We start from the raw sequence: 24,812 nt of genomic DNA on the forward strand, positions 1-24,812 counted from the left end.
AGAAAAGAAGAATTGGAAGAAGAAAAGTTTTCTCAACACGGGGAGGAAGTCCCTTCTAAATTGGATTTGTTATTGTAAGGGGATTTTTAAGTATTTATCTAAAGGAAGGAACAAACGAGGATAAGAGAAATTTGCTTTTAATTTTTTTTTATCCAAGTGAGATATATCGCATACTATTCTTCTTTTTTCATCCGAAAGGGCTTTTTTTTTATTCTATTTCACTATTTCATTCCATCTAGATCTAAGAAAGAACCCAATGCACTGAAATTCCACTACTAACTAATATACAAAAAAGAAGAATAGATACAGGGTATCAAACCTATATAGTTTTTGCTTCAAAGAAATAGAAATATCATGAAATAGAAATATCATCATATAGAGTCAGGGAATGGAATAGAGTCAGCGAATGAAGCATATTCATTAACAACTCCATTTACGGATCAAAAATGAAAAAAAAGAAAGCATTGCCTTCTTTACTATATCTTGTATTTATCGTACTTTTGCCTTGGGGGGTCTCTTCCTCATTTAACAAATGTCTGGAACTTTTGATTAAGAATTGGTGGAATACCAGGCAATCCGAAACTCTCTTAACTGATATTCAAGAGAAAAGGATTCTAGAAAGATTCATAGAATTAGAAGAACTTTCTCTCTTGGACGAGATGATAAAAGGGAAACTAAAGACACATGTACAAAAACCTCCTACAGGAATACACAAGGAAATAATACAATGGGTCAAAATAAATAATGAGGATCATCTCCATACCATTTTGCATTTCTCGACAAATATAATCTGTTTGGCTATTCTAAGTGGTTCTTTTTTTCTGGGTAAAGAGGAACTTGTCATTTTGAATTCTTGGGTTCAGGAATTCTTCTATAATTTAAATGACTCAATAAAAGCTTTTTTTATTCTTTTAGTTACTGATTTTTTTGTTGGATTTCACTCCACCCGTGGTTGGGAACTAGTAATTCGTTGGGTCTACAACGATTTTGGATGGGCTCCTAACGAGCTTATTTTCACTATTTTTGTTTGTAGTTTTCCAGTAATTCTAGATACATGTTTGAAATTTTGGGTCTTTTTTTGTTTAAATCGTCTATCTCCTTCGCTTGTAGTCATTTATCATTCAATTAGTGAAGCATAAATTCATTTGATCTCCCGATATTAATATTAATCAAATTAGCAAGCATCTTTTTTTAGAAAGAAAGCCCTTTTCCATTTTAGCAAAATTCTTTCTATTTATACCTACTTTAAGGTATTCATCATTGCAGTACAACTGTTGCAGTAGAATGACAACAGATTCGTGTATAGGGAACTAGATTAGTTTAGCTACCTATCTAATTTATTGTAGAAATTCTGGGATCTGCGATTGGACATGGAAAATAGAAATACTTTTTCTTGGGTAAAGGAACAGATAACTCGATCGATTTCTGTAGCGATCATGATATACGTAATAACTCGGACATCTATTTCAAATGCATATCCCATTTTTGCGCAGCAGGGTTATGAAAACCCACGAGAAGCAACTGGACGAATTGTATGTGCCAATTGCCATTTAGCTAGCAAGCCCGTCGATATTGAAGTTCCCCAAGCTGTGCTTCCCGATACTGTATTTGAAGCAGTTCTTCGAATTCCTTATGATATGCAATTGAAACAAGTTCTTGCTAATGGAAAAAAGGGAGGGTTGAATGTAGGTGCTGTTCTTATTTTGCCCGAGGGATTCGAATTAGCGCCGCCCGATCGTATTTCCCCTGAGTTAAAAGAAAAGATAGGAAATCTTGCTTTTCAGAGTTATCGTCCCGATAAAAAAAACATTCTTGTGATAGGCCCTGTTCCCGGTAAGAAATATAGTGAAATTGTCTTTCCCATTCTTTCCCCTGATCCTGCTACGAAGAAAGATGCTCATTTCTTAAAATATCCCATATATGTAGGGGGAAACCGAGGAAGAGGACAGATCTATCCTGATGGTAGCAAGAGTAACAATACAGTCTATAATGCTACGTCAACAGGTATAGTAAGAAAAATACTACGTAAAGAAAAGGGGGGGTATGAAATATCCATAGTTGATGCATCAGATGGACGCCAAGTGATTGATATTATACCTCCCGGACCAGAACTTCTTGTTTCAGAGGGGGAATCCATCAAGCTTGATCAACCATTAACAAGCAATCCTAATGTGGGAGGTTTTGGTCAGGGGGACGCAGAAATCGTGCTTCAGGATCCATTACGTGTCCAAGGCCTTTTGTTCTTCTTCGCATCCGTTATTTTGGCACAAGTTTTTTTGGTTCTCAAAAAGAAACAGTTTGAAAAGGTTCAATTGTACGAAATGAATTTCTAGGTCCCGGGATTTCTTACCATCAAGTTGGTAAAAAGCCTCGATTTATTGGCAATTGCTAGAATTATCTATGATCTATTTTGGAAATCCTTTTTTTGTTTAGACTGCTTTTTGTTTATGAGATGTCTGGAATTCCTTATTTATATCCCATGCAAAAGAAGAGAATCCAAGGCAAAGGCGAGAACAATAAAATTAAAATTTCTTCCTTTTCGGAGGGATTGCAGGTCTTCTTAATCGTCTATTCGGCACAAGAAAAAGGCTTTTTCTTGTGCCGATTCTTCTTGTATCAAAATAAGAATCCTTTTTCTTCCTAATTCGTCAAAGATTACTATTTCTTCTTTATTCGGGTCTGTCTCTTGGACCTCTTTTTCTTTTGCTTAGGTTTAGCCGAGGTAGTGGACAAACAGAGGGGAAGAAAATATGGCGGGGGAAAAATTTCTTGTGATTGTGAGCAAATTGCTTGGCTTGTTTAATTAAGTTCAACTTCAAATTTACAGAAATTTTGCAAAAAAAAAGTAAACTCTTCCATTGAAGGTTTTTTTTATTTTTAGGCTAGTTGAATAGTTTTGATTAAGGTTTTATTAGTTTATTACTCGAAACTAAATCAAGGATTTTAAGGATACTTCCTTCGTGGAATAAGATATTGGATCCTCGAGTGATCTCTTTTTCTTGTTGCTTCATAAGAGTGAATCGAATAGATTCAATTCGCGTTATAAGAGTAAAAATTCCGCGGGTCCTTTCCGCTCTAATCAGATAAAGGGGGGTAAGGACCCGCTAAGCTCCTACTTTTTCATGTTTACAATCTGGTCCCTCCGATTACTATAGAGATGAACCCAATCCAGAATATGAACCATAAAAGAAAACACCTACTAAACCAATCACAGCAATACCAGCTACAGTACCTATCAGCCAAAGAGGAATTCTTCCAGTAGTATCGGCCATTTCCCCTACTTTCCTCCACATTTTATCAATTGGTCATGCTAGAGACAAAAACAGTCATGGGTAGTTATAAGGATGGTATCCTTCCAAATGGGATAAGAGAATTCTTATTAGTCTCTTTCTTTCTCTCAATTGAAGAAGTAATTGGAAAATAAAACAGCAAGTACAAAAATGAGTAATAAACCCCAGTATAGACTGGTACGATTCAATTCAACATTTTGTTCATTCGGGTTTGATTGTGTCATAGTTCTATAGTTGGAATTTGTTTTATCGTTGGATGAACTGCATTGCTGATATTGATCCCAAGAAAAAAACAGTAGGTACAGCTAGTCCGTGAATAGCCAGCCATCGCACTGTAAAAATAGGATAGGTTCGATCTATGGTCATTGAGGGCCTCCTAAAAGGATCTACTAAATTCATCGAGTTGTTCTAAAGAATCAAAACGGTCGGTTATTAACGGAATTCCTTGTCGGCTTTCCGTGAAATACTCGTTTGGCCTAGGACTTCCAAACACGTCATAAGCTAAACCCGTACTGACAAATAACCAACCCGCAATGAATAGGGAAGGTATAGTAATGCTATGAATAACCCAGTATCGAATACTGGTAATAATATCAGCAAAAGAACGTTCTCCCGTGCTTCCAGACATGCTGAACTCCCAAAATTTTTGTACATTCAAAAAAGGAATTGATTCCGTAAAAGATGGGATCGACCAGTAAATAGAAAATTACTGATATTTCATCCTTGTGAGATTGTCAATTTTGTACCAAAGGTGTATTTTGAGTATACCGAATTAGTATAGCTATCCTTCCTATGGCACAGCAATCTGGTTTTGCCTGGTTCCGAAACATAATTACTTTTTATTTTTTTGTCTATAGGTAAGCTATATGTTATTCAAGGCATCAATAGAAAACCCCATTTTTGTAGGTTCTACTTACTTTTCATTGGCTTCGGAATATATAGAGTAATTCGGAATAGCAGCCAAAATCTTGGGAAAATCTAAGTTAATGATCAATAGGTTTGGATAAATAATTTAGGAAGGATATTCTCATACTGACACAATACAAGGACAAGTATATGTGAAATCTATCCTTTCATAATTCGTAATTCATCCTTGTATTGTTTGTTGGATTAGGTCTAACTTTCTTGACCAAACTGCGAGCGCGGAACTTTACGAGATGAAATAGGGAAAGACAGAAGATAGAATAGAACTTAAAAGGATAATTGAAGTGACTCGTCTTCGAATCTACTTTGGTTGGAGTTCGAAAAAGGAATAAAAATAAAGTAAATTCAAGGAAGAGCTTTCTTTTTTTTTTAACAGCCCCTTGGCAGGTCGTGGAATGCTTTTGTTCTCCTCTTATTCCATATGGAATACAATCAGTTAAAATAAGAAGGAATAGGGGAATATTCGATCGTTCACTCCAAAACGAGGGTCCTATTGAAAAAGAAATTATCCAAAATAGAAAGAAGTTTTTTTTTTTCAATTCAATTGTTTATTTATCTCTTATTCAAAAATTTCCCTGAAAATTGAATGAAAAAATGAAATTCAATGGGGTTAGATGATCTAGTTCTTAATATTATTACTTTACTCAATTGACAAATTCCACAACAAATCTCTTGATTCGGAATTAGGGACTCATGTATCATCTGATGAATCCACTTTCTTTTACACTTCTGTATCTTACTCTACCTTGTTTTTTAGTATTATCTAAAATAACTGATGAATTCTGAATTTTCCATAACTTAGGTAAATGCTTTACCAACATATGTAGTGTAGTAAAAAAAAATAAATGGAATTTAACTCTTTCATGCTTACTTTAACTAGTTATTTTGGTTTTCTACTGGCTGCTTTAACTATAACCCCAGCTCTATTTATTGGCTTGAACAAGATACGCCTTATTTGAATTGACTGAATAATTATAATTCAGAAAAGAAAAATCTTTCTTTGGGATTCCTGGCATTCTACGACTCTTTTCCAGACTAATTAGGAATTCTTTTCTTGGTCATTGAGATTCGTGGATAATTTAGAGTACTATTTAGGGATAGATCGTACCTCTTTTTTTATCCCCTCGAACAAATCGAAATGATTGAAGTTTTTCTATTTGGAATCGTCTTAGGCCTAATTCCTATTACTTTAGCGGGATTATTCGTGACTGCGTATTTGCAATACAGGCGTGGGGATCAGTTGGATCTTTGATTGAGTCATTTTTTTTTGATTGACCTCCTCCAGACCAGAGAGGAGGTCAAATTGAAATTGGAGTTACAATTCAATTTTGTTAAGTTATTTTACTCTGCTTCGACATAAAATAGATGGAATCACGCTCTGTAGGATTTGAACCTACGACATCGGGTTTTGGAGACCCGCGTTCTACCGAACTGAACTAAGAGCGCTTTCATTCATTCAAAAAGAAAATCTTTTTCTATTCCTAATGTATCTCACGTACGTATAGTCTCCACAAATTCAAGTTATACCCACTTTACTTTAATTGATCTCGTCGCTACTGCCTATAAAGAAGAAAGAAGTAATAGGTAGGGATGACAGGATTTGAACCTGTGACATTTTGTACCCAAAACAAACGCGCTACCAAGCTGCGCTACATCCCTTTTCCAAATTAAATTGTTGTACAATGCCATTGTACACAATTCCTGTCTTCTTTTCCACATCATAATTTTCTTCTTCTTTCTATTTTCTTCTTCTTTCTTTCTCTATCTATATATAGAACCCTCGTGTCATTTCTTCTTTTTGGTCTCATATAATTAAGGAATTATATACATATAAAATCCAATATAATTTCGCCTATAAAAGAAGGATTACTTTTCCTTGCTAATATATAGGAAGAAGGGGTCATCTTTTTCTTTTTTAGGGATAGGAAAATTTCGTCGATATGGTTCATTTTATATATAGCATAACAATCTTGGGCAAGAGTTTATGATCATATATGTATTCCAACAAGGAAGGAGGATTTTCAATGCGGGATATAAAAACATATCTCTCTGTAGCACCCGTGCTAAGTACTCTATGGTTTGGTGCTTTAGCAGGTTTATTGATAGAAATTAATCGTTTATTCCCAGATGCTTTGTCATTCCCTTTTTTTTAATTCTAGTTATTGCTATGGGAGGGATAGATTTCTTCGTGATATGACAAAATTTGATCCTTTTCAATCTTTTTTTAGTATCGGAAGGAAAAAGAAAGAAAAGATGGATTGGGTTGAACCTCAGAGTCATTAAAAATTTTGTAAACCCCATTTTTGAAAATAGAAATTCAATTTAAAGGGGTACCCAAGCTAAATAAGGCCTCAGAAATCAGAGCATAGAAAAGGTGGGGCTGGCTAATTAAATGAAAGGATTTCGAACCAAAATCTTTGCTAATTCGACAAGGATTGTATTCTTTAATTATTTCTCTATTTTTTATTACTTAATTTAAGAATAAAAAAAAATTATTCTAATGAATTTTATTCTTCTTCTTCGGATTCAAAATAGAAGAATAAAAGAATAAGTAGAAGAATTAAGTTAAGTCAATCCAAAAAGAAAAGGAGGTTCATGGCCAAGGGAAAAGATGTTAGAATCAGAGTTATTTTGGAATGCATCAGTTGTGTTCGAAAAGGTGCCAATGAGGAATCGACGGGGATTTCTAGATATAGTACTCAAAAGAATCGCCACAATACACCCGGACAATTAGAATTCAAAAAATTTTGTCGTTATTGTCGCAAGCATACGACTCATCACGAAATAAAGAAATAGGAACATCGTGTGTTCGATCTTTCCAAACAACAGAAAGAGTAAGAACTTCATATTTAATATATAAAGAAAACATAGTATAGAATACAAAATACAAATCAACTCATCTGATTTCCGGTAGATATTATTTCATATGTATAGAGGGTATTCATATACTATAATATGAATCAAATAAGATATGGATCAAAGAAAAAGTACTTCTTCTGGATCCTAAATTAATAAAATAAAGAAGTGAATTTTCAAATTTTCAAATTTTAAATAAGGAATAAATCATGTATACATCTAAACAACCTTTTCTTAAATCTAAGCAACCCTTTAGTAAATCCAAGCAAACTTTTAATAAATCCAAGCAACCCTTTCGTAAATCCAAGCAAACTTTTCGTAAATTCAAGCAACCTTTTCGTAAATCTAAACAACCTTTTCGTAGGCGTCCCCGGATTGGCCCGGGAGATCGAATTGATTATAGAAACATGAGTTTAATTAATAGATTTATTAGTGAACAAGGAAAAATATTATCGAGACGAATAAATAGATTAACCTTGAAACAACAACGATTAATTACTCTTGCTATAAAACAGGCTCGTATTTTATCTTTCTTACCGTTTCGTAACTATGAGAACGAAAAGCAATTTCAAGCCCAGTCAATTTCAATAATTACAGGTTCTAGACCCAGAAAAAATAGACATATTCCTCAATTAACGCAAAAGTACAATTCCAATCGAAACTTAAGAAACAACAACCAAAATTTAAGAAACAACAACCGGAACTTAAGTTCCGATTGTTGATGTTTTATTCGAATTCGAAAGGGCCAGACCTATATATATTATAAAGAAAGTAATCCAGCTCGTTGATTCCTACCACTTAATCTTAATTTTTTTATTATTCCAGTATATTACTTTATTTATACCTTTAATTGATGATCTTTATTTTATTGGAAATCGTGTAAAGATTATTTGGATTTGATACAGCTACTTGTGCAAGCATTTTACGATTAAGAATCAATTTCTTCTTGTACAGGTTGTGTATTAATTTACTATAACTATCGAATACTTTATATACCCGCGTTGCTGCGTTTATCCGAGTGATCCACAAACGACGAAAATCCCTCTTTTGCCTACCTCTATCTCGATGAGAGGAAACAAAAGCTCTTTTTACCTGTTGGGTAATCATTCGATTAAGTCTTAAATGAGCCCCTCTAAAGTTTGAGGCAAATGAACGCATTTTTGTTCGTCGTCTCCGGGCTATATATCCTCGCGGAACTCTGGTCATTGAATCAAATTAACCTTAATGAATAACTAATGATTTCTCTTCTTTTAGCCACCCTTTTTCTCATTAATAACAAAACTAATTATTCCGATATATAAAATATTAATTCCAATGGCTTTTGCTATAGTAACCTTCCCAACCACGATTTTTTATTCCACTCCGTTCAGTTATTTCTATACGAAATAACAAATTCATTCTAATAATACTAAAAAAAATAGTGGGTTCCATCGTTTCTATGGTTCCCTTTTAAACGGTGAGGCCCTCTCTATACACCGGAGCCCTTTCTTTCATCAAAAGGTATTGCGAACTTGTATAGTCCACATTCTTTGGCTCTACCTATCCATTATAGAGTAAATAGCTCTTTTCACAATAAGAGTTATCCATACAGTGACGGTATTTAATTATGAAAGTTGGCTAAGTAGCTGACCCTGTTAGTCCGTTCTTTTAAGATAAAGGAGCATAAGCCTTTTTCTTTTTATTACTATTTCCTCCGCTTAATGGATAACCATTTGCTACCAATGGGAGAATTGCTTCTTATTTCCAATTTAGATAATTGGATTTGCACCAAAGGAAACCATAAATTCCATATACCATAGAAATCTAGGATAGAGAAGCTATATCCTATTCATTGGTACTAATCATGGATACTTCAATTTTTTTTATATTTGTTTGAAGTCATGATCTGAACGAGTCGCACATACACCCTAGCACATGTTCCTCGACGCTGAGGGCATCCTTTAAGCGCGGCCGTTTTTCGAGCATTTCGTATTGGCTGTCTTGCGTTTCTAATAAGTTGTTTAACCGTCGGCATGTTGTATGTATATAGAAAAAAATGGATTGGTTTAGATCCATCTTAACCTGATGATTGCTCATCATGAAGTCTTTCTATTTTCTATTAAATCGAGGAAAACACGAATTTAGCTGTGAAATAACTTTACAAGAAATCCGGACACTACCAATCCTTAAACATTTCTGGAAACCACACTGGATCAGTATCGCAGTGCTTGTCAATCATTTCATCCCCTACAATATCGACAAGTCCATAAGCTTTGGCTTCGTCTGCTGACATAAAAACATCCCTTTCCATGTCTTCGGATACAACCCAAAAAGGCTTGCCTGTTCTTACTGCATAAACCCTTGTGATCATTTCGCGAACTTTGTGTAACTCTTCTACTTCTAGTAAAAATTCTGGTGTCCTTGCCCGATAATAAGCACTAGCAGGTTGGTGAAGCATAATCCTCGCGTGAGGGAATGCTATACGCTTGGTGGGTTCTCCTCCAAGCAGAATGAAGGACGCCATGGAGGCGGCTATTCCGAGGCATATTGTATATATATCTGGTGTCACCGTTTGCATCGTATCAAAAATAGCCATTCCTGAGATTAGCCACCCGCCTGGGGAGTTTATAAACAAAAAAATATCACTAATTCCATCTTCTATACTCAGATATACCATGAGACCTGTAATATGATTCGTGATCTCGCAACGAATCTCTTGACCTAAAAAAAGTGTCCTTTCTCGATACATAACATTGTATAAGTCAACCCAAGTCGCTTCTTCATCTCCAGGAATCCGGTAAGGTACTTTTGGAACACCAATGGGCATATTAGATTAATATTATTAAATTTAAGTAAGAAAACCACACTTTAATATGGAAACGTAAGAATGGAACAGAAAGAAAGAATCCGCAGTTTATTGTCTTAATTTTTATTCTTATTCTATATGAATACTATAGATTCTATTAATACGTAGATTGAAAGGTTATACATATAAGGAATGTAAGACAGATTGAATAAAGAAAAAGGAATGGGTGATTCGAATGCTAAACAAAGAGGGGTAGCGATCTATTCTTCGTTTTTTCCAAATTGGCCAAGTTACCCATTGCATATTGGCACTTATCGAGTATAGAATAGATCTGCTTCTCTTTCTTCTTATGAACAGAATTGGCTTCTTATTTTTAATGGAATGAAATAAATATTCGCGCTTTCTGACACAGAATCCCCTAGAAGGGTTAGGTACATAGGATATGGATAGTCTTTTTCAATGCGATAAAATAAAGCGACATCGTGTCTATTTTTCTTTGCTAAAGGGGTATTTCCATGGGTTTGCCTTGGTATCGTGTTCATACTGTCGTATTGAATGATCCGGGTCGATTGCTTGCGGTGCATATAATGCACACAGCTCTAGTTTCTGGTTGGGCTGGCTCAATGGCTTTATACGAATTAGCAGTTTTTGATCCCTCTGATCCTGTTCTGGATCCAATGTGGAGACAAGGTATGTTCGTAATTCCCTTCATGACTCGTTTAGGAATAACGGATTCGTGGGGTGGTTGGAGTATTTCAGGAGGAACTGTAACAAATCCGGGTATTTGGAGTTATGAAGGTGTGGCAGGTACGCATATTGTGTTTTCTGGCTTGTGTTTCTTGGCAGCGATCTGGCATTGGGTATATTGGGACCTAGAAATATTCTCTGATGAGCGGACGGGAAAACCCTCTTTGGATTTGCCCAAGATCTTTGGAATTCATTTATTTCTTGCAGGGGTGGCTTGCTTTGGCTTTGGGGCATTTCATGTAACGGGTTTGTATGGTCCTGGGATATGGGTATCCGATCCTTATGGACTAACTGGAAAAGTACAAGCTGTAAATCCAGCGTGGGGTGCAGAAGGTTTTGATCCTTTTGTTCCGGGGGGAATAGCTTCTCATCATATTGCTGCGGGTACATTGGGTATATTAGCGGGCTTATTCCATCTTAGTGTCCGTCCGCCTCAACGTCTATATAAAGGATTACGTATGGGCAATATTGAAACTGTACTTTCCAGTAGTATCGCTGCTGTTTTTTTTGCAGCTTTCGTAGTTGCTGGAACTATGTGGTATGGGTCAGCAACGACCCCAATCGAATTATTTGGGCCTACTCGTTATCAGTGGGATCAGGGATACTTTCAGCAAGAAATATATCGAAGAGTTAGCAATGGTTTAGCCGAAAATCTTAGTTTATCAGAAGCTTGGTCTAAAATTCCCGAAAAATTAGCCTTTTATGATTATATTGGTAATAATCCGGCAAAAGGGGGATTATTCAGAGCAGGCTCAATGGACAATGGGGATGGAATAGCTGTTGGATGGTTAGGACATCCCGTCTTTAGAGATAAAGAAGGACGTGAGCTTTTTGTACGCCGTATGCCTACTTTTTTTGAAACATTTCCGGTTGTTTTGGTAGATGAGGAGGGAATTGTTAGAGCAGACGTTCCTTTTAGAAGAGCAGAATCCAAATATAGTGTTGAACAAGTAGGTGTAACGGTGGAGTTCTATGGTGGCGAACTTAATGGAGTAAGTTATTCTGATCCTGCTACTGTAAAAAAATATGCGAGGCGTTCTCAATTAGGGGAAATTTTTGAATTAGACCGGGCTACTTTGAAATCTGATGGTGTTTTTCGCAGCAGTCCAAGGGGTTGGTTCACTTTTGGTCATGCTACCTTTGCTTTGCTCTTCTTTTTCGGACACATTTGGCATGGCGCTAGAACATTGTTCCGAGATGTTTTTGCTGGTATTGATCCAGATTTGGATGCTCAAGTGGAATTTGGAACATTCCAAAAAGTGGGAGATCCAACTACAAGGAAACAGGCAGTCTGATACACATTGTTATAGTATCTTTCACCTCTCTTTTTTGATTTGACATGGGAAACATCTCCCATCCTTTCTTTGACTCTTTTTCTTTCTTTATATGGGAAATTCTCCCAAATGACAAATGAATAGGTGTGGAAGTTATAATTGTAAATAAACCAGGATCGAATCTATGGAAGCATTGGTTTATACGTTCCTTTTAGTTTCGACTTTAGGGATAATTTTTTTCGCTATCTTCTTCCGAGAACCACCTAAGGTTCCACCAACTCCAACTAAAAGAATAAAATAATTTCATTTAAGTAAGAAGTCCCCCTATCTGGGAGACTTCTTACTTAAATTAGTCTCCGTGTTCTTCGAATGGATCTCTTAATTGTTGAGAGGGTTGCCCAAACGCGGTATATAAGGCATACCCAGTAAAGCTTACAAGTAAACCAGATATGGAGATGGCGACTAAAGTTGCTGTTTCCATTTTTATAGAATTTCAAGATTACAATGGATCTACGAAAAGATCGTGTATTTACAACTACAACGGAATAGTATACAAAGTCAACACCAATGATTAAATAGAATTTATGGCTACACAAACCGTTGAAGATAGTTCTAAACCTAGGCCAAAACGAACTGGTGCAGGTAGTTTACTGAAACCCTTGAATTCGGAATATGGGAAAGTCGCCCCGGGTTGGGGGACTACTCCTTTTATGGGGATCGCAATGGCTTTATTCGCTATATTCCTATCTATCATTTTAGAAATTTATAATTCTTCCGTTTTACTGGACGGAATTTTAACCAATTAGGTTTCTACTAACTAAAACTAGGAAGTCAGAGTTTTTCCATCCAAAAAAGCCTTTCTAGTTTAAGATCTACATTTCTAGATATTATGGTAGTTCGACCGCGGAATTTTTTTGTTTCGGTATCTCTGGAATATGAGTGTGTGACTTGTTAGAATTGATCCTATTGATAATACATAGAAAGGGCCTGTTATCTCTATCAAGATGATTCTAATTCGTCAGATATTATTTATTCTAGTATCTGGAACACGAAATAGATAGAGTGGATCAAAAAAAAATGGAACTATGATTCATACTCACTATTAAGACCTCGCAACCAGACTGAAAAATTCAAGTAGTTCTTAAATAAAAATAAAAAGAAATTTTCTTCCTTCCAATTTTGTTTGCCCAAAAGACAACTTTTTTTCTCTCGATTTTGTCGAGTCATTACACTGATTCAATAAATGATTATCAAGCGGTTCTTATTCGAAGAACCCTTGCCTTTTGTTTAGCTTGAGACTAAATCATCGTGGCTCTAGTATGAATCTAAGGTTTTAATTGAACTGATTCATAGGATCTCAACAAGATAATTTCTATATTACGCATAAAAAACAAATCCTTTATAGGGAAGAGAAAAGTCAAGAAGCCTCTAATGACCAACATAAGGGAAAGGAAGAAAGAAAGACGCGCCAACTTGAGATTTTTTGGCATTATCATCACAAAGAAGATATTCCGGATTTTTCTTATTTGATATCTTCAAGGCAAATCGACCCAATTCAGTGGCTGATGAAGTTTTGAACCTTTTTCTAATATTCGTTGAAAATTTTTGTGTTTCTGCTTGAGCCGTACGAGATGAAATTTTCATATACGGCTCTTAGAGGGGGACTCGGGTTAGTTACCTATCTCAATAAAGTATATGATTGGTTTGAGGAACGTCTTGAGATTCAGGCAATTGCAGATGATATAACTAGTAAATATGTTCCTCCCCATGTCAACATATTTTATTGTTTAGGGGGAATTACACTTACTTGTTTTCTAGTACAAGTCGCTACCGGTTTTGCTATGACTTTTTACTACCGACCAACCGTTACAGAGGCTTTTTCCTCGGTTCAATACATAATGACCGAGGCCAACTTTGGTTGGTTAATCCGATCAGTTCATCGATGGTCAGCAAGTATGATGGTTTTAATGATGATCCTGCATGTATTTCGTGTGTATCTCACAGGGGGATTTAAAAAACCCCGTGAATTAACTTGGGTCACAGGTGTGGTTTTGGCTGTTTTGACTGCATCATTTGGTGTAACTGGTTATTCTTTGCCTTGGGATCAAATTGGCTATTGGGCAGTCAAAATTGTGACAGGTGTACCTGACGCCATTCCGGTAATAGGATCGCCTTTAGTGGAGTTATTACGCGGAAGTGCTAGTGTGGGCCAATCCACTTTGACTCGTTTTTATAGTTTACATACCTTTGTACTGCCTCTGCTTACTGCCGTATTTATGTTAATGCACTTTCCAATGATACGTAAGCAAGGTATTTCGGGTCCTTTATAGGGAAGGCATATCATAGAGAATTATAATTATCATATATCATATCGGGTAGGTTTTGGTATTTCATTGCTACAAGCATGGGTTATTGTAAAATAACACATGTCATTTGGATACTTCTCTTCAACTCCAAAGTATTTTTATACAATACAAATAGTTGAAGTTAATTTTACGAAAGAAAAAAGGCGGATTATGGGAGTGTGTGACTTGAATTATTGATTTGGCCATGCAGATAAAGAATTGGATCTGCCACATTAGAATTCACAACCAAAGGTGTCTCCGCATCCAATCAACATGTAAGTCCCCTACCTAGGAAGGATAGGCTGGTTCACTTGAGGAGAATATCTTCTATGATCATACCGCAACCATGTCATCCATGAACAGGCTCCGTAAGATCCCATAGAGTAGAAATGGAATAAGTCATGTGACATGATCCAGTTCTCTATTTATTACACTTACCTTTTTATTATAGTATGGAAATGCATTCATTTTCTTTGCATCGATTGTGATCCGCAATACTATCGGAGTAAAAGAAGGGATCTAAGGAAGAATGTAGGCTAAACTTTTTGATTTTTTATTAGTAACAAGTAAATATTTTGTTTGGAGGTAAGAAACTTGCGATATTGAGGGGATAAATACCAACTAATCAAGAGACATGAGACAATCCACAAAGCAATTGATCATGATCAAATTTGTAAGCCCACTTGGATATTGAGCATTTACCCATAAGAATAGGATTATTTTCAATGAGTAGTTGTAGGTGCAACTTCGGAAAAGAGAATCTGATAAAGCTTTTCTTGCCTAGAGTCATTGAGTCATTATAAACCTTAATTCTATTAAGGATCTTCCGCGGTCTTATTTCTTTCACTCTTGCTCGAGCCGGATGATGATAAATTCTCATGTCCGGTTCCTTTGGGGGATGGATCCTAAAGAGTTCACCTATCCCAATAACAAAGAAACCAGACTTAAATGATCCTGTATTAAGAGCTAAATTAGCTAAAGGGATGGGACATAATTATTACGGGGAACCCGCATGGCCCAACGATCTTTTATATATTTTTCCAGTAGTAATTCTAGGTACTATTGCATGTAATGTAGGTTTAGCGGTTCTCGAGCCATCAATGATTGGTGAACCGGCAGATCCGTTTGCAACTCCTCTGGAAATATTACCCGAGTGGTACTTCTTTCCCGTGTTTCAAATACTCCGTACGGTACCCAATAAGTTATTGGGCGTTCTTTTAATGGTTTCTGTGCCAACAGGCTTATTGACAGTACCTTTTCTAGAGAATGTCAATAAATTCCAAAATCCATTTCGCCGCCCAGTAGCTACGACCGTTTTTTTAATCGGTACTGTAGTAGCTCTTTGGTTAGGTATTGGAGCAACATTACCCATTGATAAATCATTAACTTTAGGTCTTTTTTAGATATTTTTGATTCATTCAACCGTGAAGTACCATAGGTATCTAGGAAATAGTTACTTCCAAGTGAATCTTCCCTAGATACCTAAAATCCATTTTATTATGATCCATTTCGCGAAAATATAGATTGTACCAAAGATGCTAAATTGTTTTCTTTTTATTCTAACTCGAAAAAGAAGAAGAAAAAAAATTGCAATGGATTTAAAACGAGAGTTTATTCTTAAGTAAATCAATTGGGAGATGCTTCTCTAGAGTGTCCCATATATGTTTTCTATCTTCCATACGAAAACTGTCAATTCTCAGAAGATCTTCTTCAGTCTTACTCAAAAGGTCCAATAGTGTATGTATATTGGCCCTTTTTAGACAATTATACGTTCTAGAAGTCAATTCTAATTGATCAATAAAAATAGAATTCAATGGAATTCCTTTTTTGTTTTTCTTTAGATTAGTTAATCTTTTTTGAAAAGTAAAAAGGGGTGGAGTAAACCTGTTTTTATTTTCTTCGAAACTAGCGCCCTCTTCCTCCGCGTGTAGAAAAGGAAGAAATAAATCAATCAAATTACGAGAAGCCTCATAAAGTGCTTCCTTAGGGGTTAAACTTCCATTAGTCCATATTTCTAGAAAAAGTATCTCGTGTTTTTCATTTCCATTCCCACAAGAAAAAATACTATAATTCACATTTCGAACAGGCATGGATACAGCATCTATAGGATAACTTCCATCTTGATAGTTCTTTCTGAGTTCTGTCTGATATCCACGATCTCTCTTGATCTGTAAATCAATACAGAAATCAATGGGCTCTGTCAAGTTAGCTATAGGTTGTGCCGTATCAACGATTTCTACGGAAGGCGGTAAGATGATATCTTGAGCAGTTATGTATCTAGGACCTTTGACGCAAATGGATGCGTCTCTAACTCCATAGAGATTACTTCTCAATACAATTTCTTTCAAATTTAGTAAAATTTCTTGTACGGATTCTTCAATACCTGCTATTGTAGAATACTCGTGCGGCACGCTCCCAAATTTTGCACGTGTGATACATGTTCCTTCTATTTCTCCAAGTAAAGCTCTTCGCAAGGCAATACCGACGGTGTCCGCTTGACCTTTTCTAAGCGGGGACAGAATGAAACGACCATAATAAAGGCGCTTACTATCTACTCTTGATTCAACACACTTCCACTGTAGTGTTTGAGTGGATCCTGCTACCTCCTCTCGAACCATAATAGACTAGTATTATTATTTTATCATTGAATCGTTTATTTCTCTTGAAATGAAAGTTGAAAGCGGGTTAATTCTTTTACAGACGTCTTTTTTTAGGCGGTCGACATCCATTATGCGGCATAGGTGTTACATCGCGTATACAACTTAATCGCACACCACTTTTAGCAATGGCTCGTAATGCGGCATCTCTTCCACTACCAGCGCCCTTTACCATAACTTCTGCTCGTTGCAAACCTACTGTACGAATAGCATCTACTGCTGTTCTTTGACCAGCATAGGGTGATGCTTTTCTTGAGCTTTTGAATCCACAAGTACCGGCCGAGGACCAAAAAACCACCCGACCTTGTGGGTCTGTAACAGTTATAATGGTATTGTTGAAACTAGCTTGAACATGAATAACCCCTTTTGTTATTCTACGTGCACTCTTCCGTAAACTAAAACGTGCATTCCTACGTAAACCAATACGCACTTTCTTACGTGAACCAATTTTTGGTATAGCTTTTGCCATATTTTATTATCTCATAAATATGAGTTAGAAATAAAAAAAGAAAAAAAGATACAAAGATATCCGTTTCAGGGTAAAATAAACCCTTTACTTTAATTATTTTAAATGAAATTATTTTATTTGGAATTGGAACATTTCCGCGGGTACTTTTTTTTACTTTTTAGAATTAGAAAGTAAAGTTCTTTTTCGAAAGATTACCCCTGTCTTTGTTTATGCTTCGGATTAGAGCAAATGACTCTAATTCGTCCACGCCTACGAATCAGTCGACATTTTGTACAAATTTTACGAACGGAAGCTCTTATTTTCATATTTCCGTATCCTTTTTTAAACTATGAATCTAATCTTTTGGAAAAAATAAGTCTCTTCGCTTGAATTTTAGAACTTAGAATTTATTACCCTAGAAAAAAAAAGAAAAACCTAATCCTTTGAATCTTTGGTATCCTTCAAATCTTCGCTATCCTTCAAATCTTCGCTATCCTTCGAGTCTTCGATACGCTTCGAATCCTTATGGGGAAGTCTATAAATTATACGTCCCTTGCTTGAATCATAACGACTTACTTCAATTTTGACCCTATCCCCCATCAGTATTCGTATAGAACTAGACCGTATCTTTCCTGAAATATAGCCTAGGATGATGGTGTCATTCTCTAGCCGAACGCGGAACATTCCATTGGGTAGGGCTTCCGTAACTAAACCTTCGAAAGTTACTTTTGCTTCTCTCGGGTTTTTTTTTCTCTCCTATTTTTTTTTCTGTCATATTTTTTTTCTCCTATTTTTCTATTTTTATTTTAAAAATAGGAAGGGCGAGATAGAATTCAAGCACTATAGGCGGGGCGATTACCATATATAACATAAGACTTCTCCCCCAATTCTGTTTAGTCGAGCTTCTCGATCTGTCATTATTCCTCGAGAAGTAGAAAGAATAGCAATTCCCATTCCACCCAAAACTTTAGGAATTCCTTGATAGTTGGTATAAATTCGTAAGCCGGGTCGGCTGATACGTTTTAAAAAGGTTCTTGTTCTATATATTCCTTTTCTAGTCTTTCTCTTTTGATGTCGCAAAGTTGAAACCAAGAAATATCTGTTACGTTCCTGATGTTTCCGAACACTTTCAATAAAACCCTCTCGTAGAAGTATTTTAACAATGTTTTCGGTAATATTTGTAGATACTACTCGAACTGTTCCTTTTTTATTCATGTCCGCATTTCTTATAGAGGTTAGTAAATCAGCAATAGTGTCCTTGCCCATAAGACTCTAATTCTAGGTTCCTCCTAATTTTTCTATAATCAACATGTTTTCTTTTTTTTTTCATTTTGGATTTTAAAACATATACGTAAAACACAATCTACTAAATTAATTCTTTGGTCTCAATTTCGCCTACTAGTATTTATAATACTTCAGGAGCTAATGAAACTATTTTGGTAAAATTCAATTCTCTCAATTCCTCGGCAATCGCGCCAAAAACTCGAGTTCCTTTTGGATTGCCTTTTTGATCAATTATAACCGCAGCATTGTCATCATAGCGGATTATTATACCGTCTTCGCATTTGAACTCTTTACATGTACGTACAATTACAGCTCGAATTACTTCGGATCTTTCTAGAGGCATTTGGGGCAATGCGTCTTTGATTACAGCAACAATAACATCACCAATACGAGCATATCGCTGATTACCAGCAGCTCCTATGACTCGAATACACATCAATTTTCGAGCTCCACTATTATCTGCTACATTTAAAAGGGTCTGAGGTTGAATCATATTATTTTTTATTTTGATTTCAATTTGTTATTTCAATGCAAAAGGATGAAAGAAATATTGTCTTTCCAGAAAGAAAAACCGGGCATTTTTTTTTTATCTTCCATACCCCTTTTAGGGTTCTATATCTCTAATCGAATAAATTGACTTCGTATGGGCATTTTACTGGCAGCTATGGAGATAGCTGCTCTAGCTACAGTTTCAGATACTCCCCCCATTTCATAAAGTATACGACCAGGTTTAACAACGGATACCCAATATTCGGGGGACCCCTTTCCCGAGCCCATACGTGTTTCCGTGGGTCTTAGTGTAACCGGTTTGTCGGGAAATATACGTACCCATATTTTTCCACCACGACGTGCATATCGTGTTATTGCTCTTCGTCCTGCTTCTATCTGTCTCGCCGTGATCCAAGCGGGTTCAAGTGCTTGAAGAGCATATCTACCAAAACAAATACGATTGCCTCGGCAGGATTTTCCTTTCATTCTTCCTCTATGTTGTTTGCGAAATCTGGTTCTTTTGGGGTTATAGTCGATGGTTCTCTTTCTTAGTTCCATCTCTACTGCAAAACTGGACATGAGAGTTTCTTCTCATCCAGCTCCTCGCGAATGGAATGAGAAAGCATGTAAATTTCTCTAATTCATAATATTCAAAAATATTACGGTACGGATAGATACACATTAATAGATAATAGAAAAAGTTCGGTTTTTTTTATATTGAATTTGTTAAAACAGAAAAATATAATATATAGTCAAAAAAGAAGATCTAGAATATATCCAGATGTGTGTGTATATTTATCTAAATTCTATATTTATAGATAATGTAATCCTTCTTAAAAAAATCCTTATTTTTACTCTTATTGAATCGCGGTAAAGTATTCTAATTCAATAAGAATTTCGCGGGCGAATATTTACTCTTTCCTGTCTTATTTGTTAATTTATAAACTTACCAAATAAGACAATTTTTTTGGTTTGTTCCGCCATCCCACCCAATGAAGTGTTAGGATTCTTTTCAATAAAATCCTATGGAATCATAGGTTCTGTCGTTCCCACTGCTTCTCCTTGAATGGTTAGGTCTGAATCCCGCAACGGAGCTTCCAAAAAATTTCTTTCCGAGTTAATTTTCTCAGTTTTATTAACCCGGGCGGCTCTTTATTATTGCTTTAAATTTGTAGTTCTTGTTTCAAGTTACAATTTTTAATTCTCTATTATTTTTATTATATTGATGCTTTATCACATTGCCTTTTATGATGTAATTCATAGACCATACATAGTGGAATCCTATATCTTATTTATTTCCTCTTCCTTCTTTCTATCATCCCTCCCTTTATCCACATCCCTTTAGTTTTGCTTCACAACCTAGAATCCCTTTTCTTTTTTAGAGAAAAAATTGCAGTTGCTACAACTATATGACACATCTACTCATTTATGATAGAGGTATTTATTCATATAGTGACTGTTTCTTAGTTAGGATCTCGACAATACGAAGCAATAGGTTGGTTATTAGTTAATTTTCTATAATTACTAAGTTTTTTTCTTAAAAAAAGAAAAAAATAACGAGTCACACACTAAGCATAGCAATTATATTAAATGATTTATCAATTTTCATTAAATCTTATAGAAAGAGGTATAATTTCTTCTTTTGCAGGGATTTCAGGAAAAAAGTCTCTTGTCATTTTTTATTCTATCAATGGACAGAATCCGAAGACAAGATTACTTATTCTTCGTCTACGAATATCCAAATTTTTACACCTAATACTCCATAGATAGTCCGAATTGGATAGCAGCAATAATCAATTTTAGCGCGAATTGTTTGGAGGGGAAGTCTACCCTTTTTAATAGATTCGGCGCGTGCAATTTCTTTTCCTCCGAGACGACCCGCAATTTTTACTTTTACTCCCCTTATATCTGCTTTTTTAGTTAATTCAATGGCTTTTTTCATTGCCTTTCGGAATGAAACTCTATTTTTTAATTGGAAAGCTATATATTCTGCAAGAATGTTAGGCTGTCTATAAGGTTCTTTCACTTTTTCGATAGAAATATTAAATCTCTGGTTTACAGAGTTAATTTCCTTTTGTAGATCTTTCTCTAATTCTTCGATTGCTCCTTTTTTCTTTAATAAATTTGGGAATCCAATATGGATTATGACGTGGATCGTATCGATTTCTTTTTGGATTTCTATATGTGTAATTACTTCGGAACTTGAACCTGAGTCCATTTTTCTATTATGTGTAATTACTTCGGAACTTGAGTCTGATTCTATTTTTCTATTCGAGCCCTTTTTCCTATTCTTTTGTATATAGTTCTTGATACAATCCCTTATTTTTTTATCTTCCTGTAGACCTTCAGAATAATTTTTTGGTTGTGCGAACCAAAAGGAATGGTGTTTTTGGGTTGTACCAAGTCTGAAACCGAGTGGATTTATTTTTTGTCCCATATTTTTCTATTCTATATTTTTTTTTACTGGGAATCGAAATCTTAGATGGATCTAAAGGTTATTTAGATTTCTTTACTATATTTAGTACAATTGTTATATGACACATGCTTTTTTTTATGGGGAAACTACGTCCTCGAGCTCGAGGTCTGAATTTCTTCATAATAGTACTCCTACTGACTTCGGCTTTAGTAATAAATAAATTCGCTTTGTCGAAATCCCTATAATGAGTAGCATTTGCGGCTGCCGAATAAACCAACTTTAAGATGGGATAAGATGCTCGATAGGGCATGAGGTTCAGTATCATAACAGTTTCCTCGTAGTAACGCCAGCGAATCTCGTCAAGAACTCTTTGTGCTTTGAAAACAGACATAGGGATACGTTTTTGTGCTTTGAAAACTCTCTCGAACTTAAGTAGACGATCGGTTGGAACTTTCCTTGCGAGTTTCCTTAGCCCACTTTTCTTCTTCTTTATCCTAGGGATATACTTTACTAGTTTGAAACTTGTCATAAATAAGGTTATTCCCCGCCTACCTTTACTTTATTTTGAATCTTTTTTTTCTTCTTAATCTTTCTATTCAGAATTCAGTTAACGACGAGATTTAGTATCCTTTCTTGCATTTTCATAACTCGTGAAATGCCGAGTAGGCACGAATTCCCCCAATTTGCGACCTACCATAGGATTTGTTATGTAAATAGGTATATGTTCCTTTCCATTATGAATCGCGATTGTATGGCCAACCATTGTGGGTAGAATGCTAGATGCCCGGGACCACGTTACTATTGTTTCTTTCTCCTCCTTCATATTGACCTTTTCTATCTTTGCCAATAAATGATGAGCTACAAAAGGATTCGTTTTTTTTCGTGTCACAGCTGATTACTCCTTTTTTCCTTTTTAAAGAGTGGCATTCTATGTCCAATATCTCGATCGAAGTACGGAGGTCAGAATAAATAGAATAATGATCAATGGAAAAAAGCAAAAAATCCTTTAGCTGGATAAGGGGCGGATGTAGCCAAGTGGATCAAGGCAGTGGATTGTGAATCCACCATGCGCGGGTTCAATTCCCGTCGTTCGCCCATCGCATTATTGCAAATTCCAAAAATGCAATTTTCCATATTCCTAGTTACGTATTTACTTACGGCGACGAAGAATAAAACTATCGCTATATTTTTTCCTTTTCCTAGTTCTTCTTCCAAGCGCAGGATAACCCCAAGGGGTTGTGGGTTTTTTTCTACCAATGGGAGCTTTCCCTTCACCGCCCCCATGGGGGTGGTCCACAGGGTTCATAACTACCCCTCTTACTACGGGGCGTTTACCTAGCCAACACTTAGATCCGGCTCTACCCAAACTTTTTTGGTTCACCCCAACATTACCCACTTGTCCGACTGTTGCTAAGCAGTTTTGGGATACTAAACGGACCTCCCCAGATGGTAATCTTAAAGTGGCCGATTTACCCTCTTTTGCAATGAGTTTCGCTACAGCACCTGCTGCTCTAGCTAATTGCCCACCCCTTCCACGTGTGATTTCTATGTTATGCATGGCCGTGCCTAAGGGCATATCGGTTGAAGTAGATTCTTCTTTTCTCTCAAAAAACCCCTTCCCAAACTGTACAAGCTTCTTCCAAAGCATACGGCTTTCTAGATGTATATGACGATCTCTAGACAGATGGATCTTATATGAATCATATGATGAAGTACCACATGAGTGGATATATAGGAAAGGAATCCAAATCTGCCGAATCGCTCATGTTATGATCTTCTACATCCTAGGTCTCTGCGTTCCGTCATCTGGCTTATGTTCTTCATGTAGCATTCAGATCGAATGACTCTATGAAATTACGTCGATACTTCCACATATTATGGGTAACGTAGGAGACATCCCTATTTTCCCCCGGGGGTCTTAATTACCACTGCTTAGCTTTCAATTTGCCTCTGACCATCAAATTAAATGTGAATAACCCGTCCTCCTCTCTTTGAAACAAGGGGCGCTTCCGGTTCTGTGCGTGCTTCAAACAATTTTGTCTTCTCCATATTACCATATCTCTAGAGCCAATAATTTTCTATGAGGAACTACTGAACTCAATCACTTGCTGCCGTTACTCAACAGTTTTCTGTTGAGGTCTATCCCGTAGAGGTAGTCAAATTGGATCAGTGATCGATTTCTAGGTTTCGTCGTAAACCTAATTGGTTACTTCCAATTACGTAAATCAATAGTTCAAACCGCACTCAAAGGTAGGGCATTTCCCATTGATATAGGAACTTTTGTACCAGAAACAATAGTATCTCCAATTATAGCCCCTCTGGGATGTAAAATATATCTCTTCTCACCATCCCCATAGTGTATGAGACAAATGTATGCATTTCGATTAGGGTCGTATTCTATGGTTACGATTCTACCAGATATGTCTTTTTGATTCCGTCGAAAATCTATTTTACGGTATAGGCGCTTATGACCTCCCCCTCTATGCCTTGCGGTAATGATTCCTCTGGAATTACGACCTTTACCACAACGGTGCCGTCCATGGATCAAATTATTTCGTGGATTGGATTTCACTTGCCTGTCTACGGTTCCCTTGCGTGTGCTCGGGATAGGTGTTTTGTATAAATGTTTCGCCGTATTATTAAGTATTCTCCTTTAGTTTTTTTCTCTATCTAGAAGTGGAATAGAATAACCCGGTTGAAGGGTAATGATCATACGTCTGTAATGCATTGTATGGCCCAGAATAGGTCCTATTCTTCTACCTTTTCCAGGTAGTCGATGGCTATTCACAGCTACCACCTTAACACCAAAGAAGAGTTCGACCCAATGCTTTATTTCTGTCTTAGTGAATCCCGATTCGACATTAAAAGTATATTGATTCTTTCCCAATAAACGAAGACTTTTTTCTGTAAATACTGCGTATTTGATTCCATCCATAAATCGACTTTCCCTCCTATGCTCTGAGTTCCAGTATCGATAAGAATTCGAGTTCTTATTGTTCTTATGTTATGGTATGAATATACCATACCAATTCGTTATGTATGGATGATGGATGAGATTCCATGGATAGAGAGCCAGTTCCAATAGACTTATGGAATGTTCCCGTTCGTGTGCATCCAGCAGGAATTGAACCCGCAAATTTACCAATTATGAGTTGGGCGCTTTAACCATTCAGCCATGGATGCTTAACAGGGATCATCGTACATCGTAAATAACCAATTTTCATATAGAAAGACATATCATAGAAAAATGAAATCGAAAATATTCCGAGATGGCAAATATTCGGAGATGACTATGAA

The 24,812-nt window shown here is 36.1% G+C and overlaps 32 protein-coding genes and 4 non-coding genes across 36 annotated transcripts. All coding sequences in view use genetic code 11, as the record gives it.

Annotated features, from left to right (window-relative positions):
- Positions 1-446: 446 nt before the first annotated feature.
- On the forward strand, positions 447-1,139 carry cemA (chloroplast envelope membrane protein). Its single transcript has one exon. It carries the CDS (start codon positions 447-449, stop codon positions 1,137-1,139), a length of 693 nt encoding a protein of 230 aa, YP_008474311.1.
- Positions 1,140-1,370: 231 nt separating this feature from the next.
- Positions 1,371-2,333, forward strand: petA (cytochrome f). Its single transcript has one exon. The coding sequence runs from the start codon at positions 1,371-1,373 to the stop codon at positions 2,331-2,333; it is 963 nt and encodes a 320-aa protein (YP_008474312.1).
- Positions 2,334-3,149: 816 nt separating this feature from the next.
- Positions 3,150-3,272, reverse strand: psbJ (photosystem II protein J). The gene has a single exon. The coding sequence runs from the start codon at positions 3,270-3,272 to the stop codon at positions 3,150-3,152; it is 123 nt and encodes a 40-aa protein (YP_008474313.1).
- Positions 3,273-3,397: 125 nt separating this feature from the next.
- Positions 3,398-3,514, reverse strand: psbL (photosystem II protein L). Its single transcript has one exon. It carries the CDS (start codon positions 3,512-3,514, stop codon positions 3,398-3,400), a length of 117 nt encoding a protein of 38 aa, YP_008474314.1.
- Positions 3,515-3,536: 22 nt separating this feature from the next.
- Positions 3,537-3,656, reverse strand: psbF (photosystem II cytochrome b559 beta subunit). Its single transcript has one exon. The coding sequence runs from the start codon at positions 3,654-3,656 to the stop codon at positions 3,537-3,539; it is 120 nt and encodes a 39-aa protein (YP_008474315.1).
- Positions 3,657-3,666: 10 nt separating this feature from the next.
- psbE (photosystem II cytochrome b559 alpha subunit) lies at positions 3,667-3,918 on the reverse strand. The gene has a single exon. It carries the CDS (start codon positions 3,916-3,918, stop codon positions 3,667-3,669), a length of 252 nt encoding a protein of 83 aa, YP_008474316.1.
- Positions 3,919-5,077: 1,159 nt separating this feature from the next.
- On the forward strand, positions 5,078-5,173 carry petL (cytochrome b6/f complex subunit VI). The gene has a single exon. It carries the CDS (start codon positions 5,078-5,080, stop codon positions 5,171-5,173), a length of 96 nt encoding a protein of 31 aa, YP_008474317.1.
- Positions 5,174-5,352: 179 nt separating this feature from the next.
- On the forward strand, positions 5,353-5,466 carry petG (cytochrome b6/f complex subunit V). The gene has a single exon. The coding sequence runs from the start codon at positions 5,353-5,355 to the stop codon at positions 5,464-5,466; it is 114 nt and encodes a 37-aa protein (YP_008474318.1).
- Positions 5,467-5,586: 120 nt separating this feature from the next.
- trnW-CCA lies at positions 5,587-5,660 on the reverse strand. The gene has a single exon. It is a non-coding gene; the product is annotated as a tRNA-Trp (tRNA).
- Positions 5,661-5,799: 139 nt separating this feature from the next.
- Positions 5,800-5,874, reverse strand: trnP-UGG. Its single transcript has one exon. It is a non-coding gene; the product is annotated as a tRNA-Pro (tRNA).
- A 364-nt stretch (positions 5,875-6,238) lies between these two features.
- Positions 6,239-6,367, forward strand: psaJ (photosystem I subunit IX). The gene has a single exon. It carries the CDS (start codon positions 6,239-6,241, stop codon positions 6,365-6,367), a length of 129 nt encoding a protein of 42 aa, YP_008474319.1.
- A 442-nt stretch (positions 6,368-6,809) lies between these two features.
- On the forward strand, positions 6,810-7,010 carry rpl33 (ribosomal protein L33). Its single transcript has one exon. It carries the CDS (start codon positions 6,810-6,812, stop codon positions 7,008-7,010), a length of 201 nt encoding a protein of 66 aa, YP_008474320.1.
- A 269-nt stretch (positions 7,011-7,279) lies between these two features.
- Positions 7,280-7,792, forward strand: rps18 (ribosomal protein S18). Its single transcript has one exon. The coding sequence runs from the start codon at positions 7,280-7,282 to the stop codon at positions 7,790-7,792; it is 513 nt and encodes a 170-aa protein (YP_008474321.1).
- A 124-nt stretch (positions 7,793-7,916) lies between these two features.
- On the reverse strand, positions 7,917-8,276 carry rpl20 (ribosomal protein L20). Its single transcript has one exon. The coding sequence runs from the start codon at positions 8,274-8,276 to the stop codon at positions 7,917-7,919; it is 360 nt and encodes a 119-aa protein (YP_008474322.1).
- Positions 8,277-8,958: 682 nt separating this feature from the next.
- On the reverse strand, positions 8,959-9,084 carry rps12 (ribosomal protein S12; one part of a trans-spliced gene, as the record gives it). Coding sequence (YP_008474279.1) covers positions 8,959-9,084 — 126 coding nt within the window.
- Positions 9,085-9,225: 141 nt separating this feature from the next.
- Positions 9,226-9,876, reverse strand: clpP (clp protease proteolytic subunit). Its single transcript has one exon. It carries the CDS (start codon positions 9,874-9,876, stop codon positions 9,226-9,228), a length of 651 nt encoding a protein of 216 aa, YP_008474323.1.
- A 494-nt stretch (positions 9,877-10,370) lies between these two features.
- psbB (photosystem II 47 kDa protein) lies at positions 10,371-11,897 on the forward strand. The gene has a single exon. The coding sequence runs from the start codon at positions 10,371-10,373 to the stop codon at positions 11,895-11,897; it is 1,527 nt and encodes a 508-aa protein (YP_008474324.1).
- Positions 11,898-12,060: 163 nt separating this feature from the next.
- Positions 12,061-12,177, forward strand: psbT (photosystem II protein T). The gene has a single exon. It carries the CDS (start codon positions 12,061-12,063, stop codon positions 12,175-12,177), a length of 117 nt encoding a protein of 38 aa, YP_008474325.1.
- Positions 12,178-12,225: 48 nt separating this feature from the next.
- On the reverse strand, positions 12,226-12,357 carry psbN (photosystem II protein N). Its single transcript has one exon. It carries the CDS (start codon positions 12,355-12,357, stop codon positions 12,226-12,228), a length of 132 nt encoding a protein of 43 aa, YP_008474326.1.
- A 103-nt stretch (positions 12,358-12,460) lies between these two features.
- On the forward strand, positions 12,461-12,682 carry psbH (photosystem II phosphoprotein). Its single transcript has one exon. The coding sequence runs from the start codon at positions 12,461-12,463 to the stop codon at positions 12,680-12,682; it is 222 nt and encodes a 73-aa protein (YP_008474327.1).
- An 825-nt stretch (positions 12,683-13,507) lies between these two features.
- On the forward strand, positions 13,508-14,206 carry petB (cytochrome b6). The gene has a single exon. It carries the CDS (start codon positions 13,508-13,510, stop codon positions 14,204-14,206), a length of 699 nt encoding a protein of 232 aa, YP_008474328.1.
- Positions 14,207-15,099: 893 nt separating this feature from the next.
- On the forward strand, positions 15,100-15,624 carry petD (cytochrome b6/f complex subunit IV). The gene has a single exon. The coding sequence runs from the start codon at positions 15,100-15,102 to the stop codon at positions 15,622-15,624; it is 525 nt and encodes a 174-aa protein (YP_008474329.1).
- A 195-nt stretch (positions 15,625-15,819) lies between these two features.
- On the reverse strand, positions 15,820-16,839 carry rpoA (RNA polymerase alpha subunit). The gene has a single exon. It carries the CDS (start codon positions 16,837-16,839, stop codon positions 15,820-15,822), a length of 1,020 nt encoding a protein of 339 aa, YP_008474330.1.
- Positions 16,840-16,915: 76 nt separating this feature from the next.
- rps11 (ribosomal protein S11) lies at positions 16,916-17,347 on the reverse strand. The gene has a single exon. It carries the CDS (start codon positions 17,345-17,347, stop codon positions 16,916-16,918), a length of 432 nt encoding a protein of 143 aa, YP_008474331.1.
- Positions 17,348-17,538: 191 nt separating this feature from the next.
- Positions 17,539-17,652, reverse strand: rpl36 (ribosomal protein L36). Its single transcript has one exon. The coding sequence runs from the start codon at positions 17,650-17,652 to the stop codon at positions 17,539-17,541; it is 114 nt and encodes a 37-aa protein (YP_008474332.1).
- Positions 17,653-17,761: 109 nt separating this feature from the next.
- On the reverse strand, positions 17,762-18,010 carry infA (translational initiation factor 1). Its single transcript has one exon. The coding sequence runs from the start codon at positions 18,008-18,010 to the stop codon at positions 17,762-17,764; it is 249 nt and encodes an 82-aa protein (YP_008474333.1).
- A 171-nt stretch (positions 18,011-18,181) lies between these two features.
- Positions 18,182-18,592, reverse strand: rps8 (ribosomal protein S8). Its single transcript has one exon. The coding sequence runs from the start codon at positions 18,590-18,592 to the stop codon at positions 18,182-18,184; it is 411 nt and encodes a 136-aa protein (YP_008474334.1).
- A 139-nt stretch (positions 18,593-18,731) lies between these two features.
- On the reverse strand, positions 18,732-19,103 carry rpl14 (ribosomal protein L14). Its single transcript has one exon. The coding sequence runs from the start codon at positions 19,101-19,103 to the stop codon at positions 18,732-18,734; it is 372 nt and encodes a 123-aa protein (YP_008474335.1).
- A 119-nt stretch (positions 19,104-19,222) lies between these two features.
- On the reverse strand, positions 19,223-19,657 carry rpl16 (ribosomal protein L16). Its single transcript has one exon. It carries the CDS (start codon positions 19,655-19,657, stop codon positions 19,223-19,225), a length of 435 nt encoding a protein of 144 aa, YP_008474336.1.
- A 1,159-nt stretch (positions 19,658-20,816) lies between these two features.
- rps3 (ribosomal protein S3) lies at positions 20,817-21,536 on the reverse strand. The gene has a single exon. It carries the CDS (start codon positions 21,534-21,536, stop codon positions 20,817-20,819), a length of 720 nt encoding a protein of 239 aa, YP_008474337.1.
- A 58-nt stretch (positions 21,537-21,594) lies between these two features.
- Positions 21,595-22,044, reverse strand: rpl22 (ribosomal protein L22). The gene has a single exon. The coding sequence runs from the start codon at positions 22,042-22,044 to the stop codon at positions 21,595-21,597; it is 450 nt and encodes a 149-aa protein (YP_008474338.1).
- A 78-nt stretch (positions 22,045-22,122) lies between these two features.
- rps19 (ribosomal protein S19) lies at positions 22,123-22,338 on the reverse strand. The gene has a single exon. It carries the CDS (start codon positions 22,336-22,338, stop codon positions 22,123-22,125), a length of 216 nt encoding a protein of 71 aa, YP_008474339.1.
- A 197-nt stretch (positions 22,339-22,535) lies between these two features.
- On the forward strand, positions 22,536-22,610 carry trnH-GUG. Its single transcript has one exon. It is a non-coding gene; the product is annotated as a tRNA-His (tRNA).
- A 55-nt stretch (positions 22,611-22,665) lies between these two features.
- rpl2 (ribosomal protein L2) lies at positions 22,666-24,150 on the reverse strand. Its single transcript is given in 2 exon segments — positions 22,666-23,097; positions 23,758-24,150. Coding segments are annotated over 2 exon segments (825 nt in total).
- An 18-nt stretch (positions 24,151-24,168) lies between these two features.
- Positions 24,169-24,450, reverse strand: rpl23 (ribosomal protein L23). The gene has a single exon. The coding sequence runs from the start codon at positions 24,448-24,450 to the stop codon at positions 24,169-24,171; it is 282 nt and encodes a 93-aa protein (YP_008474341.1).
- Positions 24,451-24,624: 174 nt separating this feature from the next.
- Positions 24,625-24,698, reverse strand: trnI-CAU. Its single transcript has one exon. It is a non-coding gene; the product is annotated as a tRNA-Ile (tRNA).
- Between the last annotated feature and the right edge of the window lie 114 nt (positions 24,699-24,812).

The sequence above is a fragment of the chloroplast genome of Aegilops tauschii (genome assembly GCF_002575655.3).
Source record: "Aegilops tauschii chloroplast, complete genome".
Classification (NCBI taxonomy): Eukaryota; Viridiplantae; Streptophyta; class Magnoliopsida; order Poales; family Poaceae; genus Aegilops; species Aegilops tauschii.